The following is a 16,223-nucleotide window of genomic DNA, read 5'->3' on the forward strand; positions in this document are numbered from 1 at the left end:
TTTATTGATAAATATTTATTGAGCTTTGAATTAAAGCTGCACATGTAAATTACAGCTGATCAATAGGACATCACACAATTACAGCATGCTTAATGATTACACGATTACTGATACAAGCTTCCAGGCTGGCAGCCGTGCGTGTAATGAAGTGTGTCTCAAAGATAAACATTCAGATTATTTTGTATGAGTATTATCTAAGAATATATTAATATATCTTTGAAAATGTCATTAGACAATAGATTACCCACCCAGTTAAGATTAGTCACTTGCACATTTGAAGCTGTTTAATGAAGCTATCTGTTACTGCCATTAATTACTCTTGTAAATAACCATGTTTTAAGCACACAAAACAGTAAAAATGAACATTTTAGCTTCTTATAACCAAACCTGACACCAGAAAGAATGTGATGTCAGTTTAAAGACCTGACCTCCAGCATCAAGTCTGCCTTTGTTACTCCACCATATCTAAACTCCAACACATCAGATTAGCATGCTAGCTAAACTATCTGCCAGTCCCCATATGATGAATGACCTCAGCTGTACTTCACTTATGCAACAGACAAACAGAAGAAAATTAAAAATGAAGTAAGAAAATGAAACCTGGTGTGGCAAATACGCTTTATGTTAACACTAGCTAGCCAGAAATTAATTCATAATATAGATTCTGTCACTGCTAATGAGCTGATAACATAATCTGAGTGTAATGTAAAATCAATCATTGCACTTTACCAAAATGCATAAATATCAGTATAGTACACTACACAAACATTTGCACATTTACAGTTTCTAACCTGAGCATATGAGAAAATAGAAGATATTGACAGCCAGTTTATATAAATGAACCGCAGCTAAATTCTGTTTATGATTTACATAATGTGTGGACATATATATATATATATTGTATATACAGTTTTGTATAGTCAGTTTTTCCACTCAGATGCTTCATAGCTTGCTCTCGAGAGTCCCGTTGTCTTTTTCTTGAACAACCCCGTTGCGGTAAGATGGTGTAGCTCCACCTTCCGTCTCTTCTGCTGAGGTCGGGATTTTTAGAAAGGGGAAGAAAAGACATATGTTGTTTACATATGACTACATCTGACACTGTTCAGTGATGTAAGCCACTACACAGTGTGCAGATGTGTATGCCTGCTGACCTTTGACCTGCCGGGCCAGGAGACGTGGTCCTGCCAGTCCGATACCCAGTGCACCAACTGGAGCTGTGGTCAAGATGGCTAACACCGCTAATGTTAGCACGTCCAAACCAAACTTAATTAAGGCCTCGTCCCCTTCCTCCCTCGCCATGTCCAATGCCTTGGAGCCAATGGCAGCCTAGCACATACAGACATAAATAACTGCTCAGGAGAAGTGCAGATTAACAATGAAGGAGTTTATTGTTAAGATCACAGAGGTGGTTTTAAGGGAAACAACGGTACTTTTTTAGTTCTTAGTCATCTAGATCTAAAGGCCTTTAGATCATAACTAATGGCGAACTAGAACTTCTTTGCGTGGTTATTGTAGTAATTTAGGTTTTCGAAGTCAATAAAGAGAATTCAGGAGCCATGTAGGTAGCTAATCAACACCATTACAATCTAATGATTTCAGTGGTTACAAAGAAAAATCTATATGATATCTTAGTAGCTGTTTTGACCACCAGTGGCATTTTAGGAGTGTTTAGAGGCTTTATGCAGAAGTTTCCGGATAAGTCTGAGGTGCTTCTAGTTCTGGTTTAATAAAGTCGGGCACATTATTCTTGAAAAATGAATATCTTCTAGCAGTCTAATATCAGGATTACACACTCACAGACCTGCACAGTAGCTTTAGGCAGCCAGGCCACAGAAATGAAGAGCTTCTCTTTTAAGTTGAATCCTCCGTAATGAACCAACAGGAAGGTGACAAGTAGACGGATCACCAGACCAATAAGAATGCAGGCCATACCCAGACCTAAGGGCATAGACACAACAACAAAGAGGAAACCAGTATCTTAAATTTCCTCAAGCAGTGAAATGTTTTGCTCTGCAGGTTAAAGCTCTTTGATTACTGGGCCCACTGGGCTCCTAGTAACTGAGAACAAAATCTAGACACAAATGGAGCAAAGTCTAACTGAAATATACTGGTAGCATAATGTTCTTACCCACAGTACTTGGGCTGAGTGCTTTAATCGTGATCTCAGCTCCAATCAGACCGAAGAGAAGTGGCTGAAATACATCCCATGACCGACCCACCATTTCTGCTACTGGTGCCTGATTGTGAAGTTAGAGATACCTGGATTAACCACATTCCATGGTGCCAGCCATTAAAAGACAGGTTGGTTTAGGGTAAACATGACAAAATCCAAGGGGCAGGATGCAGGTTAAAGTGATCCTGATATATGATACCTTTTCAGTCTTCCAGCCCAGTGCAGCCAGGAAAGCCAGCACCAGTGTACAGAGACCTCCAGCTCCAGCAAAACCTATAACATGACTGAAGAAGACTGAAAATGTGGACAGACCCAGCAACATGAGGGTCCTCCTCAATACCAGATCCTCCTGCGATCAGACAGAAGATATTAAAGACACATTTTATGAACAATTAAAAAAGGAAAAATCTTATTAATAAAAAAATGTCAGACCTGGTCATTGCTGGGGAAGCAGTACAAGAACATGCCCAGGATCATACCAGCTACGATGCCTCCCACCACCTCCAGCAGACCCTTCAGTATGTTCATCCATGTAGAACCTGCAGGACAAACACAACGAGACCATGTAGACTAGAAAAGAACGAACTGAACAGCACAGGACAGAAACATTTTGTCTGACCTGTAGAGAAGGCGATTCCCAAACAAGTAGAGAATCCTGTTATGGCGAGAATATCATCAAAGCTTCCAGCAGCCATCAGGAGGGTGGGGATTCCCTGAAGAACAACACACAGTGACATTAAAGATTCATATTAGAGCAGAAGACTTGATCTTTCTTGACTCCCATGGAAGCTCTTGGGTTTGAGGAGCTTTACTGGAGGAGCCCTAGATCTTTTTGGTGATGCTTTCCCTTCCTTTAAATAGACTTGAAGTGATTAAACGCTTTGAGAAATAGCTGAAGGGATTCTAGTGGTGTATTATAGGTATTGGGGTTGTTGTGAAAACCAATAAGGTGTACAACGCTTTTAGAAGAGTATTGCTACTTAATCAGTATCCTATCAAAGTTTCAAGTGTTGCTTAAGCTGGCTTTAGTGACTTTGTATGAGGTATTAAGGACCACTGTGGGTCTCCTAGAGGTCACTGTGGGTTCTTGTAAAGGGGGTAGAGCATGATTAGGAAGCTTAGCAATCACTGAGAATGTGTTGATGGAGCTCGAGGATCTCTAGAGGCCCCTATATTGATTTTATTAATGGTGTCAATTGTTATGTAATATTTACAGTCCTGCAGGTGGTTCTGCTGTTATTTTTATTTTATACTTGCTCTGCATAAGCCTACACAGATGATGTGTCATGTCTATAGATTCATCTCAGGCTCATCTGTTTTTCCACCCATACGCTGCCCCTTGTGGCAGGATGAACCTTTCATCAGTCAAATGTAGTGATGATAGTAACGGGTGATAATTTACCTTCTCCACTCCATATCCTTCTCTCTGCAGAAGCAGCATTGAAGGAACAACAACTGCTGGAGAAACGGCAGCCAGTACAAAACTGCACAAACACAAATATCACAGGCACAATGAGTGTCGCTTTACTTACTTTGAATCTAGTCATACAGAAAGAAATGGCTCTGTGTGTGTGTCTAGGGATGGGTATCGTTTAGGTTTTATCCGATACCGGTGCCAAACCGGTACTTTTGAAACAGTGCTGGTGCTTAAACGGTGCTCAAACCGGTGCTTAAATAATAGAGAACACAAAATTCAAAAACCTCTCATGTTCAGCTGTTTTTTTTGTAAAAAGATAACAATGTTAGCCTTTTCTGCAGCTATAGTGCATATATGGTATCACTCTTGGCTGGAAGCAGTGCTTAAACAATGGAATAAATACAAACTTTATCCAAAAACTTCTCATGTTTAGCGGTTTTCCACTTTTTCTTTGGTCATTTTAGCCTTTTTGGCCAGGGTGAAGGGAGTATCTGCCATCAAACAAGAAGACAGCCGCATGTAGCTATGATGATGTTTGCTAGTTCACCTTACATGCATTAATGTAATAACGTGGTTAGCCTACTCAACGTAAATTACACACGAACAACATGAAGCTACTCACACAAAGAAGAACGGATGCTGCTGCATCATCATCCTCATCATTTCTGCTACACTGGCAGGGCTAGGGGCCAGGACTCTCCTGTTTGTGTTTTTGGGGGATGTTGCTAACTCCGGGTCCAATAACAGGCACCATACCCACAGTAGATGTGCTCGGTGTGAGGTCTCACAGCAAGCTATCAAATACGGCGCATTTCTCGGCTTTTAAAAAAAAAACGCTATGCATCGCCAGGTGTTTCATCGGATTTGAGGTGTTACCTCCTTTGACAGTATCACAGTATCAGCTTAAAGCACTTGTTGCAGGCTGCTGAGTTTGTATATTTTGCTGTGAAGTACAGCCAGACTTTTGACCGCTTCGCCTTGGGCATTTTTAATCTGTAGCTCTGCTCTAAAAGAACCTACGTACCTGGGCCCGCCCACTATCCTCGGAAACGTAAAATGATTGGCTAGAATTCAAAGTGTATCACAGGTCAGGAAAAAAAAGCACCGAAATGTGCGCTGCTTTTCGGTCTGGTTACTACCGTTTATGTCAGAACCGGTGCCATCATGGCACCGGATACCGGTACCCATCCCTATGTGTGTGTGTGTGTGTGTGTGTGTGTGTGTGTGTGTGTGTGTGTGTGTGTGTGCACTTTACCCCAGTATGAAACCCCAAACCCATGGCAGACCCAGCAGGAAGTGAGAAACCACAGCAACAATGCAGGCTTCCACCATACAGGGTCCAACTGCAACACGTACGCACACTGCTTTCAGTCGACTTAAAGCCTGCATGCAAACACAGAGTTAAGAGACTGCATTTGATTTTGTGTGCAACTTAACTTAGACTGATATTTAAATGTACACGTACCTCAGGGTTGAGGCCCAGACCAGCCCTGGTCAGGATGATGGACAAGGCGATGTTCCTCAGAGCTGCAGACCAGTGAGTGTCGATGAAGATGGCGTCCGTTATGTAAGGAACATTACGCAATAGCAGACCTGCCAGCAGCATACCTACACGCACGCACACACATACACAGGTTTTTACATGGTTGCCACACCTGTAAGTACCCCAGCTAACATAATCTGTGCTAGCAAAATACAATGATTCAACATGCATCTGAAATTACAATTAAATTCTTTTTATCTACAAATGCTTCCTGGAAAATACAGTATGTTATAATAAAGGGGTAACAATTCGTGTTTTACTGGAATTAAAAAAATAATTACAGTAATTTTAAGTAGTGTATCAATATTTAAGTAATTTACACTATGCTGTACTTTTAGAGATGCAGGCTTTATTATTAAGGGGATTCGCTTTGCCTTTTTGATTTCTTATTATGTTGGTGTGTATCACTATTCAAATGGCCAAGATAAAATTTCAGATAAAACACACAGAGAATCAATTTAATTCCAGGGGAATTACAGCCATATGCTGTATTATAAAGTTCTACCTAATCACTGTCTTATTAAATCATCATCAAATGGACCTACGTCTCCTCAAAGCAGTGATTGGTCCAGTGTTTCCACCTTTGCATTTTTGCTTACTTCTAATGTCACCATTTTCTCTTTTAATTGACTCAAGGAGAATGGATGAACTCCAAGAGAGAGCACAAACCACCCTCTACTGTTTATGCTGCATATTGCAGCACATCACAGACACACAAGCATAGCTGCTGGGAAGATCTACATCAGAGGCTCTTAACACAGATTTTATAAACTAGAGCTGGGCGATAAACGATAACGATATGTATTGTGAAATAACTTTTCCCGATAGAAAAATGAAACTATTGCGATAGACCTCATCTCTCTCTCTCTTCCTCTCTTATAAAAAATGAATAGCCAATTCAAATTAAGCAGCGCAGAGCCGAACCAATCACAGCCGCAGCGTCACGTCACCTAACTTGTTACGTACAGCTCAAGTGCCAAGCCGCACATGTGTATTTGTTTGGAAAGCAGCCAGCGGCCGGGTAATGGAGGAAATGAGTGTGCCGACTAGAGATGGACCGATCCGATATTACGTATCGGTATCGGTCCGATACTGACCTAAATTACTGGATCGGATATCGGAGAAAAATAAAAAATGTAATCCGATCCATTAAATATCACGAAAGCACCTCACAAAACTTGCAACACGCGTAACTCACCTCAGAACGTTAGCACATCGGAGCAGTATGCATCACGTGATAGAGCGGCTGTGGCATGCGGGACCTGGTCTGGATAGCATGTGGAGCTTCGCTAGCAACCCGGCATTTCATCTCCGACAAAGTTATCCCCGAGAGAAGTAAAGCAAGTGTGTAAGTCCATCTCTGAATGTTTGTAAAGCATTCCTCCTCCAGCTTATCCAGGGGAACACCAAGGCGTTCCCAGGCCAGCCGAGATATATAATCTCTCCAGCGTGTCCTGGGTCTGCCCCAGGGCCTCCTCCCAGTGGGACATGCCTGGAACACCTCACCCAGGAGGCGCCCAGGGGGCATCCTTGTCAGATGCCCGAACCACCTCAGCTGGCTCCTTTCGATGTGGAGCAGCAGCTGCTCTACTCTGAGCCCCTCCCGCAGGTGGCCGAACTTCTCACCCTATCTCTAAGGGAGAGGCCAGCCACCCTTCGGAGGAAGCTCATTTCTGCCGCTTTTATCCGCGATCTCGTTCTTTCGGTCACTACCCACAGCTCGTGGCCATAGGTGAGGGTAGGGACGTAGATCGACCGGTAAATTGAGAGCTTCGCTTTTACACTCAGCTCCCTCTTCACCACAACGGACCGGTGCAGCGTCCGCATTACTGCAGCTGCAACCCCAATCCGTCTGTCGATCTCCGGCTCCCTTCTCCCATCACTCACGAACAAGATCCCGAGATACTTGAACTCCTCTACTTGGGGCAGGAACTCATCCCCGTCCCGGAGTGGGCACTCCACCCTTTTCCGGCTGAGAACCATGGCCTCAGATTTGGAGGTGCTGATCCTCATTCCCACTGCTTCACACTCGGCTGCGAACCGTTCCAGTGCGAGCTGGAGGCCCTCACCCGATGAAGCCAACAGAACCACATCATCCGCAAATATCAGAGATGAGATTCTGAGGCCACCAAAGCGAAAGCCCTCCGCCACTTGGCTGCGCCTAGAAATCCTGTCCATAAAAATTATGAACAGAACCAGAGACAAAGGGCAGCCCTGGCGGAGCCCATCACCCACCGGGAACGAGTCCGACTTATTGCCGGCAATGCGAACCAAGCTCTTGCAACGGTTGTATAGGGATCGAATGGCCCGTAGCAATGGGCCAGACACCCCATACTCCCGCAACACCTCCCACAGGACACCCCGAGGGACACGGTCGAATGCCTTCTCCAAGTCCACAAAACACATGTAGACTGGTTGGGCAAACTCCCATGCACCCTCAAGTATCCTGGAGAGGATAAAGAGCTGGTCCAGTGTTCCGCGACCAGGACGAAAACCGCATTGTTCCTCCTGTATCCGAGGTTCGACTAGCGGACGAACTCTCCTTTCCAGCACCCTGGCATAGACTTTCCCAGGGAGGCTGAGGAGTGTGATCCCCCTGTAGTTGGGACACACCCTCCGGTCCTACTTCTTAAAGATGGGGACCACCACCCCGGTCTGCCAGTCCACAGGTACTGCCCCTGAACATTGCAGAGGCGTGTCAACCAGGACAGCCCTACAACGTCCAGAGCCTTCAGGAACTCGGGGCGGACCTAATCAACACCAGGGGCTCTGCCACCAAGGAGTTGTTTAACTGTCTCAGTGACCTCGCCCCCGGAAATTGGCGGGTCATTCCCCTCATCCCCAGACTCTGCTTCCTCCTCGGAAGACGTGTCAGTGGGATTAAGGAGGTCCTCGAAGTATTCCTTCCACCGCCTGGCAATTTTCTCAGTCGACGTCAGCAGCGCTCCGCCAGCACTATACACAGTGCAGGTAGAGCACCGCTTTCCCCTCCTGAGACGCCTGATGGTTTGCCAGAATCTCTTTGAGGCAGTCCGAAAGTCTTTTTCCATGGCCTCCCACACCCGAATTTTTGCTTCAGCCACTGCCCGAGCCGCATTCCGCTTGGCCTGTCGATACCTGTCGGCTGCCTCCGGAGTCCCACAGGCTAACCAAGCCCGATAGGACTCCTTCTTCAGCCTGGTGGCTCCCTTCACCTCTGGTGTCCACCATTTGGTTCGGGGATTACCACCGCGGCAGGCACCAACCACCTTGCGGCCGCAGCTCAATGCAGCAGCTTCGGCAATGGAGACGCTGAACATGGTCCATTCGGACTCAATGTCCCCAGTCTCCCTCAGAATGCTGTTGAAGGTCTGCCGGAGGTGTGCGTTGAAGATCTCGCAGACTGGGGCCTCTGTTAGACGTTCCCAGCACACCCTCACTACGCGTTTAGGTGCACCAGGTCTGTCCAGCGTCCTCCCCCGCCACCTGATCCAACTCACCACCAGGTGGTGATCAGTTGACAGCTCAGCCCCTCTCTTTACCGGAGTGTCCAGAACATATGGTCGCAGGTCTGGTGATACGATTACAAGATTGATCATCGACCTACGGCCTAGAGCGTCCTGGTGCCACGTGCACTTATGGACACTCTTATGTTCGAACAGGGTGTTCGTTATGGCCAAATTGTGATTAGCACAGAAGTCCAATAACAAAGCACTGCTCGGGATCAGTTCAGGGAGGCCGTTCCTCCCAATCACGCCCCTCCAGGTCTCGCTGTCGTTACCCACGTGAGCATTGAAGTCTCCCAGCAGGACAACAGAGTCTCCAGGTGGAGCACCTTCTAGCCGGTATCTCTCAACCTCACGCACTAACTCAGGCTCCTTCCCCACCAGAGAGGTGACATTCCATGTCCCTATTGCCAGCCTTGGCAGCCGGGGGTCAGTCCACCAGGGCCTCCACTCCTGGCCGCCACCCGGCACACAATGCACCCGACCCCTATGGCGCCTCCTGCGGGTGGTGGGCCTGCGGGAGGATGGGCCCATGTCTCCTCTTCGGGCTGTGCCCGGCCGGGCCCCATGGACTAAGGCCCGGCCACCAGACGCTCGCCCTCGGGCACCCTCCCCGGGCCTGGATCCAGGGCGGGGCCCCGGTAACCCTATCCCGGGCAGGGTAAACTGTTCCCTCGATAATCTTTTCATAAGGGTCTTCTGAATCGCTCTTTGTCTGGTCCCTCACCCAGGACCAATGGGAGACCCTACCAGGGGGCAAAGCCCCCAGACAACATAGCCCCTGGGATCCCTGGGACACACAAACCCCTCCACCATGATAAGGTAGCGATTCAAGGAGTTCTATTTTGAAACTTAAATGCTTTAGCAGCTACCTTTTGTGTAGTTTGTAATATTTGCCTTTATTTATCTGAAACTGAAGCCTCATTTTAAGTACATCTGCCCTGTTGAACTTATTATGGGAAATAAATATTTAAATCAAAACAAGCTGCTGATTATTTCACATTTTACTTGTGAGCAACGGCACATTTAAATCTTACAAATATAGTTATTTGGCTTATATCGTGATATACTGTATATCGTTATCGCCTGAAATGAAAAAAACATATCGTGATATGAAAAAATCTCATATCGCCCAGCTCTACTTGCTTAAACTATAAAAGGAATGAGTGATTGGGCTGTACCAAGCAGTGGAGGGAAGGGGGGCAGTGTGGGCAGTTGGATCATTCCCACCAGCTTCCCTCCCAGCACGGAACAGATGAAGAGGATGATGATGCCGAACAGGTTCCCTCCAGGTAAACACTCTTTTCCCGTGATGGTCCAGACGACTCCGAACAGCAGAGCAAACAAACACACTGCAAGCAGATGTGACATCCCATTAAGATTCAGTGTGACAGGACACATTTACACAGTGCTGCTGGTCAGGTAGAGTATTTAATGAAGACACATAGTTGAGGATGTTACCTTATACAAACACACAGGCATCATGAGTGTTCGTTACCTTTGGTGATGAGCAGGTTGATGATTCCCCGAGGTCGAGGACATCTGTCCTTCAGACTGATACAGGACGCGCAGCAGGAAGAGTCAGATGATGGCGTCTTCATCTGTTCATTAGATGTTTTTCAGTTTCTGATATTCATCATTCATTTGGTCACAGCAACAGATTGCTGCAGACACCAGTAGTTTGCATAGAAGACGCCAGCTTGTCTGAACTATTGCCAAATGTAGAACATTTGTCTTTCAAGAAAAACGTTTTCATTTTTGCTGCAACCTACAACTTGCAACTTATTTCACCTAGAGACAGCTAGCAACCACTGACCAGCTGTTTGGGAAATATACATTTTTTCATTTCCATTTTTATACCGGCCTTTCTCTCGGTCAGCGCAGTGACCTACTGAGTCTTCAGCAATAAGTTAAACAGTGTCTGCCAGCAAACTCCAGCAACCAGATGGTGAATTTTCATTTTTCCCTAGCAACGGACTGTTTCTAGGACATCGCCAACCAGTCTCTACACTTGTGTGACTGAGCACTTACAGGACACAACGCCTAAACCACAAACTTTACTATCATTAATATTCATGAGAACTTTAAACCCTCAACTACAACCAGGTTGCTGAGGTTTCATTAGAGTGAGGTTGCATTCGATCCATCTGTAGTTGCTAAAAGAGCACAGATTCAGTAACTATAAGGTGTTACCCTTCAAATTAAGTGTCTTATATGAATTTTGTCCTTGGAATTCTTATGTTCTAACATTTGGAAAGGAAAATTCCCAATAAATGGGTAGAAACTGCCTTAATAACAACAATTCTTGGTCTTTTTTTTTTTTTCGTTGTATGCATGCTGGTCTCCTTCACTCTGACTCCAAAGTGTTTTACACATATTTTCACATGTAGAGCCCACTGCCCAGAGGTTAGCTGCAGTTCTCATCTGTCCACCTACATTCAGTCTAAACCTTAAAAATTACAGAGCCCCAACACTTGCATATGGTTTCTATAAATAGACGGCCTTTCTCAGAGCTCAGAGGTGAATCACACTCACCGTGGTCGTGTCGTCCGGCTCCTCCGGCTCCTCCGCCTTCCTCCGGGGCAGGACGGTGATCTCTCTGTCCTCTTGACCAGCCTGAACTTTACTCCCTACCTTTACCAGAAACGTGCATGTGTACAAAAGTGAGAGAGAGAGAGAGAGAGAGAGAGATAGAATGGGTTTAAAGACATGGGCTGTAGGGTTTTGTCCTTTGTCCTCTTCAGCCAAACCTCTTGAAGCAGGTGAATTTCAATGGTTGGCGAATTACTAAGGCCCTAGAAGTTACTCTGTTTGCTCTTTATGTTTTGCTCAATACTTCCTAGATTTTCTTTAAAAGTTGGCAAAAGACTGCTGATGCAGGACTTTGTTCGTGTTCAGAGATCTTTTTAAAAATAGTAATAATTTTATTATAACATTTAAGTGATGAGATGAACAGAAAGAAATAGGAAAACCAAAAAAAAAAAGTAAAGAGAAATAAAACTGGTATGGAAGAACCACCAAAAACAGAGAGCACTGTAAAATAATTGAAAGCTGATTTCAAAAAGACAATCAAAGGCAGTAAAAGATCATAAAGGATTCAATCACAGCAAAACACCAATACTTCTGTGAGCCTTATCTCCTCAGGCTGGTCATTTCAAAGCTGGAAAGCCCTGATGGAAAAATTTATGGTCACCCTTTAGATATATAACAAGCCTCATCTTTGGAGGATCAGAAGGTGCCAACAAGCTCATAACATATGGGGTCAACTCTCTTCTGTATTACATCTTAAAAATCCATGCATTATTTAAACCACTTATCCAGTTTAGGCTTCCTGCAACATATATATCACCTATAAACCAAATACCACAAAGTTACTTTCGCAGTTTTTGAGTAAAGTCATGCTTTAAAAGTCTGACTAGTACAAGGCCAGCCACCTCATTCCTGCAGGTTAGTACAACGTCTGCAGAGGCACCAAACTGCTGTGAACCAAGTACATTAATTGGACTCGTGCTGCAAAAACTTGTCAGTGATTATTTTTTTCATTACTATATCGTATGACTACCAAGGTCAAAAACCTTTATTGAATATTGTGACGTAGTTGTGTGGTGTAATCTCTGATTGGGTCATGTGATGGCTTCCTTACTGACATACCTCCTAAAAGTCAGATAACGCAGCCAAGAAACTGGGGTGTGTTCATTATGGTGTGCTGGTATTGGTTGTTGTTGGTCTGCCCATTTGCCCCACTAACCTGTGGAAGGCCACACCTCCACCGTGAGACTGAGTGAGCACATGTCAAAGAGGAACGCACACCTATTCCTGTTTGTTTTCCTCCTGTTTGTCTGTTTACTAGACAAACAGTTATTGTTTTATCCCATCAGTCACTAAACGAGCAGATACACTGTCCACCTCTCACACACACATACAGATCATGAAAAATGTCAACATTCGACATTTTATGGCTCTGGACCCTCACTAATGTCTAAAGTCCGCTGGTTTCCAGTTGATGTATCCAACCTTTTATGTTTTCAGAAGAACTTTGATGATTTCTAAACACTCTGCAGCCACATGGGTGATTTACAGCTTAAATGTGACAGACAGCCATGCACGTAAAGCTGACTTTGTTTCTAAGAATAACCGAACAAGTACACGGGTGTTTAATGTTTGGTGATCCAATTTCATGAACTTAACAACTTTTTATGACCAAATAGCAGCTTATCTGTACCTCTAAATCTGTTAATTGTTTTATGATCTGTCGTTGCCATACATTGGTCCACTGTGACATGTGATAGCATTACTGCTCCGGCCTTCATTCACTTTACATGGTTAAAATGACCTTTACTGAAGCGCCAAGGGCCAACTGGAGGTGGACGGTGGAGGAGTGAAATATCAACACGCTGCATTAAAACTATGAAATATGTAAGAAATCCTGCTTTACACAAAGTGTTGTCAACCTATTGTATTTCAAGTGTCACACATTGTGTTTGTTTGTTTAGTGCATATATGGCAGACATGGTTTATGATTTACTATCAATAGTCTTAGATCCTCTGCCCTCTTTTCTTGAACAGAGGTATCCATCTGATCATCAGCCCGTCAGCATTTCAAGTTCCAGGTCAATGACTCCTTGTCATTTATTAGCTCTGCTTTGAGTCGCTGTTGGTTTTTGGCCTCTGCATTCCCATATTCATAGTTAATAGTTAAGTCTGGCTTTGAGGCTACAACAGCTCAGGCAGGTCTCTCTGGTCCTTATTCTCACTCACTTGTTTTACTGTCAGTCAGGAAACTTGTGCCAGTTATTCAGTTGTTCAACTGCTCATGAATGCAAATATTACATCAGCAAGTCACTGGTGACGACTCAAGATGACCTGCTGAAACTCAAAGAGACTTTGGTTATCAGAGTATTTCATAAACTGCTGATCTGTTGGGATTTTTCCCACACAGCCAACTCTAAGGTTTACAGAGAATCATCTGAAAACATCCAATGGTCTTCAAGTCTCTGGATGAAAATGCCTCAGTGATGTCAGAGGTCAGACTGCTTCAAGCTAACAAGAAGGCAACGCTAGATCAAAGGCATGCAGAAGAGCGCCTCTGAATGCACAGCGTGTTGAACTTTGAAGCTAACAGTCAACAGAAGTCTGCACTGGGTGCACTCCAGAGAGCTAAGAACTAAAGCTACAATTCACAGACTCATCAAAATTGGACAGTAGACGGTTGGACAAACATTTCCTGGTCTGATGAGTCTCAGTTTCTGTTGCAACATTCAGGCAGGGTCAGAGCGTGGATCCATCCTGCCTTACATCACCTGTTCAAGCTGCCAGTGGTGTGGGAGAGATTTCACAGGTACAGAACAAGCACCCTGTCAGTTTGTTATCTCAAACAGACTTTAAAGTGACCATCTCCAGTCTTGGATGACAAACTGGTCACACGTACTGGGCTATTTTGATGGCTGGAGCAGTTGTGTTTTCTTTACCATGTCAGAGCAGAAATAGAAGGAAAGATAAAGTTGTAGGCCACGTGACTCCACGTGTGTGGTTTTAATAGGTGGATGTTTTGTGTGATGTGAACAGTCGGTGGTACCTCAGCCTGTTCCTGCTGCAGCCCAACGTCGCTCACCCGAAGGTAACGCTTGGTGGCCTCTTCATCCATCATCTGAAACAATCACGCATTTCTTCTCATATATGTGAGGAGCCACATTTAAATATTTCAAATAAGTCTGATTTCAAACTAACAAAGTCCTTAATGCTAAATGCCATTGAAGTCCAATCAGTCTATTCAAGTAAGAATAGTGAAAATGTCATGGAAATCATGAACAAAATGAGCACCCAAATAAACTTTTTAAAACGTCTTAATGGACGGTGTCAGTTTACTTTGTGTGACCATTCAGAAAATCCTCATCTAAATCCTTGTTTCATTCACCTTTTTAAAATTTTAATAAAGATGTTCCACATTTCATCTGAGAGGATATTTCAGTTCTAAAGGCTCATGGACACATTGCAGGCGGTCCAGAGACTCGCAGAGCCGCCCTGTAATCATGTAAGTAGGTGCACTTTAGTCCCACCAACACCTTTAATCACGGACACTTTTCATTGTTGTTACCAATCAAATCTGCCCGCTGCAACCCTTTCGCTCTTCTCTGCGGTTGATGAATGGACCAACAGCAGTACAAGCAAGAGTGACGCACACACTAGTCGGTCCACATACAGGCCTCCATTTGTGCACCGCCTCCATCTGACATCAGCTTTTTGCAGGCAGACAGGCTATCCCAAGACTGCGGTGGACAGTGAACGCACCACCTCTGCTTCACCAGAAATTCCACTTAATGCTGTCCTGAGATCCCTTCTCATCCAATTTAATCTCCACTCACACCTTAGCCAATGTGCTCCTAATGCCTCAATGCCTCACATGACTGTAGAGCGATCAGCGACTCATAAGAAATTCACTTCAGTGACCCACGCCTTGATTCCCACCTTGGCCCCTGTGACCCCAAATGATTCTCATGATTATAGGGTTGAACCCTCTGCAAGGTGACTCTCCAACAACGAGTAAATACCTGAGAGTCTCCACCAGCTTTTAGACCTGAACAAACCTCTTGGATGGATAAACAGTGAAACTTCTCCAAGAACCTGAAAAGAAGTCCAAACTCAAGAAGTACCCGGAGTGACTTCTTCAAAGGTTTTAATGCCAGCTGATGATTGTTATTGTCAACATGCTGATAATCCTCACTATAGATTACCAGATTTAGCAGATTAGAAAAAGCTTACACTTGGAAATCTTTCATCTTTAACGCCACCCTTACTGTAATCTCTTAATCTACTGCATGACTAATAACTGAAGCCTTCAGAAAAGCAAAGTTACATACAATGTGCAGTTTTACCTGGAAATACAGTGATGCAGGAGTAAGACATATCAGGCAAACTTTAACTTATTTCTAATAGAAATTATTTTTTTAAATAATATATATAAACAATATATGCATATATATAAATATGCAGTTTTTTCTCTTAAAAATGTGAAAATTGGCATTTCAAGTAAAATAAATAGTTGGCCTCAGTACTTGATCAACACACTGCTTCATTAATTGTGCATAAGCAAAAGTAAAACAGTATAGTCCAACTACTCTCCATTTCCACTTCAGGTCTTTTCAGCCCATCACAGAAATCTCCACGTAAACCCAAAACAAAGGACAAATGTTCCCTCCAGTCCCAGCTGACAGCTTCACTGAAACCTCACACACTTCCCATCACGTACCCATAAAAGCTGAATTATTCTCATTTTCTCAGGCTCTTACCTCGAGCTGATGAAAAGTTGTGTGACTGGAACAAAGAGCAGCAGGCGACTTAGTCATCAAGCAGCAACAAGAGACGGAGGACGCGAGTGTCTGCCGCGTGTTAACAACAGACGGTTTTAACTCTGTTGTGTTTGTCGCTGTGCAGAATGACAGACGTCACACACAGACACACACGCGTGGTAAAGCCTGGCATTATGGGAACACAGGTCGCAGTAACCCTGAGTCCTCTGTATTAATGCCAGGCTGCAGGGCAGCAGACACAAACATTATCATACACATAATAGCAGGTGTGTGTCCGTGTGTGCGCACATGCAGCATT

The 16,223-nt window shown here is 44.4% G+C and overlaps 1 protein-coding gene across 1 annotated transcript; it reads right to left on the reverse strand.

Annotated features, from left to right (window-relative positions):
- Positions 1-29: 29 nt before the first annotated feature.
- On the reverse strand, positions 30-14,265 carry LOC147333912 (sodium/hydrogen exchanger 9B2-like). The gene is made up of 14 exons (XM_086287314.1): positions 14,194-14,265; positions 11,154-11,252; positions 10,117-10,219; positions 9,800-9,970; positions 5,056-5,198; positions 4,846-4,973; positions 3,576-3,657; positions 2,793-2,886; positions 2,606-2,712; positions 2,373-2,522; positions 2,129-2,237; positions 1,802-1,938; positions 1,152-1,326; positions 30-1,031 (listed from the first exon to the last, which is right to left on the reverse strand). Exons 1-14 carry the CDS (start codon positions 14,263-14,265, stop codon positions 943-945), a joined length of 1,659 nt encoding a protein of 552 aa, XP_086143440.1. The 3' UTR covers positions 30-942.
- Positions 14,266-16,223: the final 1,958 nt, after the last annotated feature.

Source organism: Aulonocara sp. 'chitande type north' Nkhata Bay, linkage group LG3 (assembly GCF_057382095.1).
Source record: "Aulonocara sp. 'chitande type north' Nkhata Bay isolate Kocher_YH1m ecotype deep benthic linkage group LG3, A_spYH_male_GT1.1, whole genome shotgun sequence".
Lineage (NCBI taxonomy): Eukaryota > Metazoa > Chordata > Actinopteri > Cichliformes > Cichlidae > Aulonocara > Aulonocara sp. 'chitande type north' Nkhata Bay.

Excerpts from the sequence above, each read along its gene's own strand:
- LOC147333912 (XM_086287314.1), bottom strand. The coding sequence starts at position 14,265 with ATGATGGATGAAGAGGCCACCAAGCGTTACCTTCGGGTGAGCGACGTT. Across the intron at positions 11,253-14,193 it reads TGCAGCAGGAACAGGCTGAG|GTAGGGAGTAAAGTTCAGGC; the intron begins GTACCACCGACT and ends TTTCTGGTAAAG. Across the intron at positions 1,327-1,801 it reads TGCCTAAAGCTACTGTGCAG|GCTGCCATTGGCTCCAAGGC; the intron begins GTCTGTGAGTGT and ends TGTATGTGCTAG.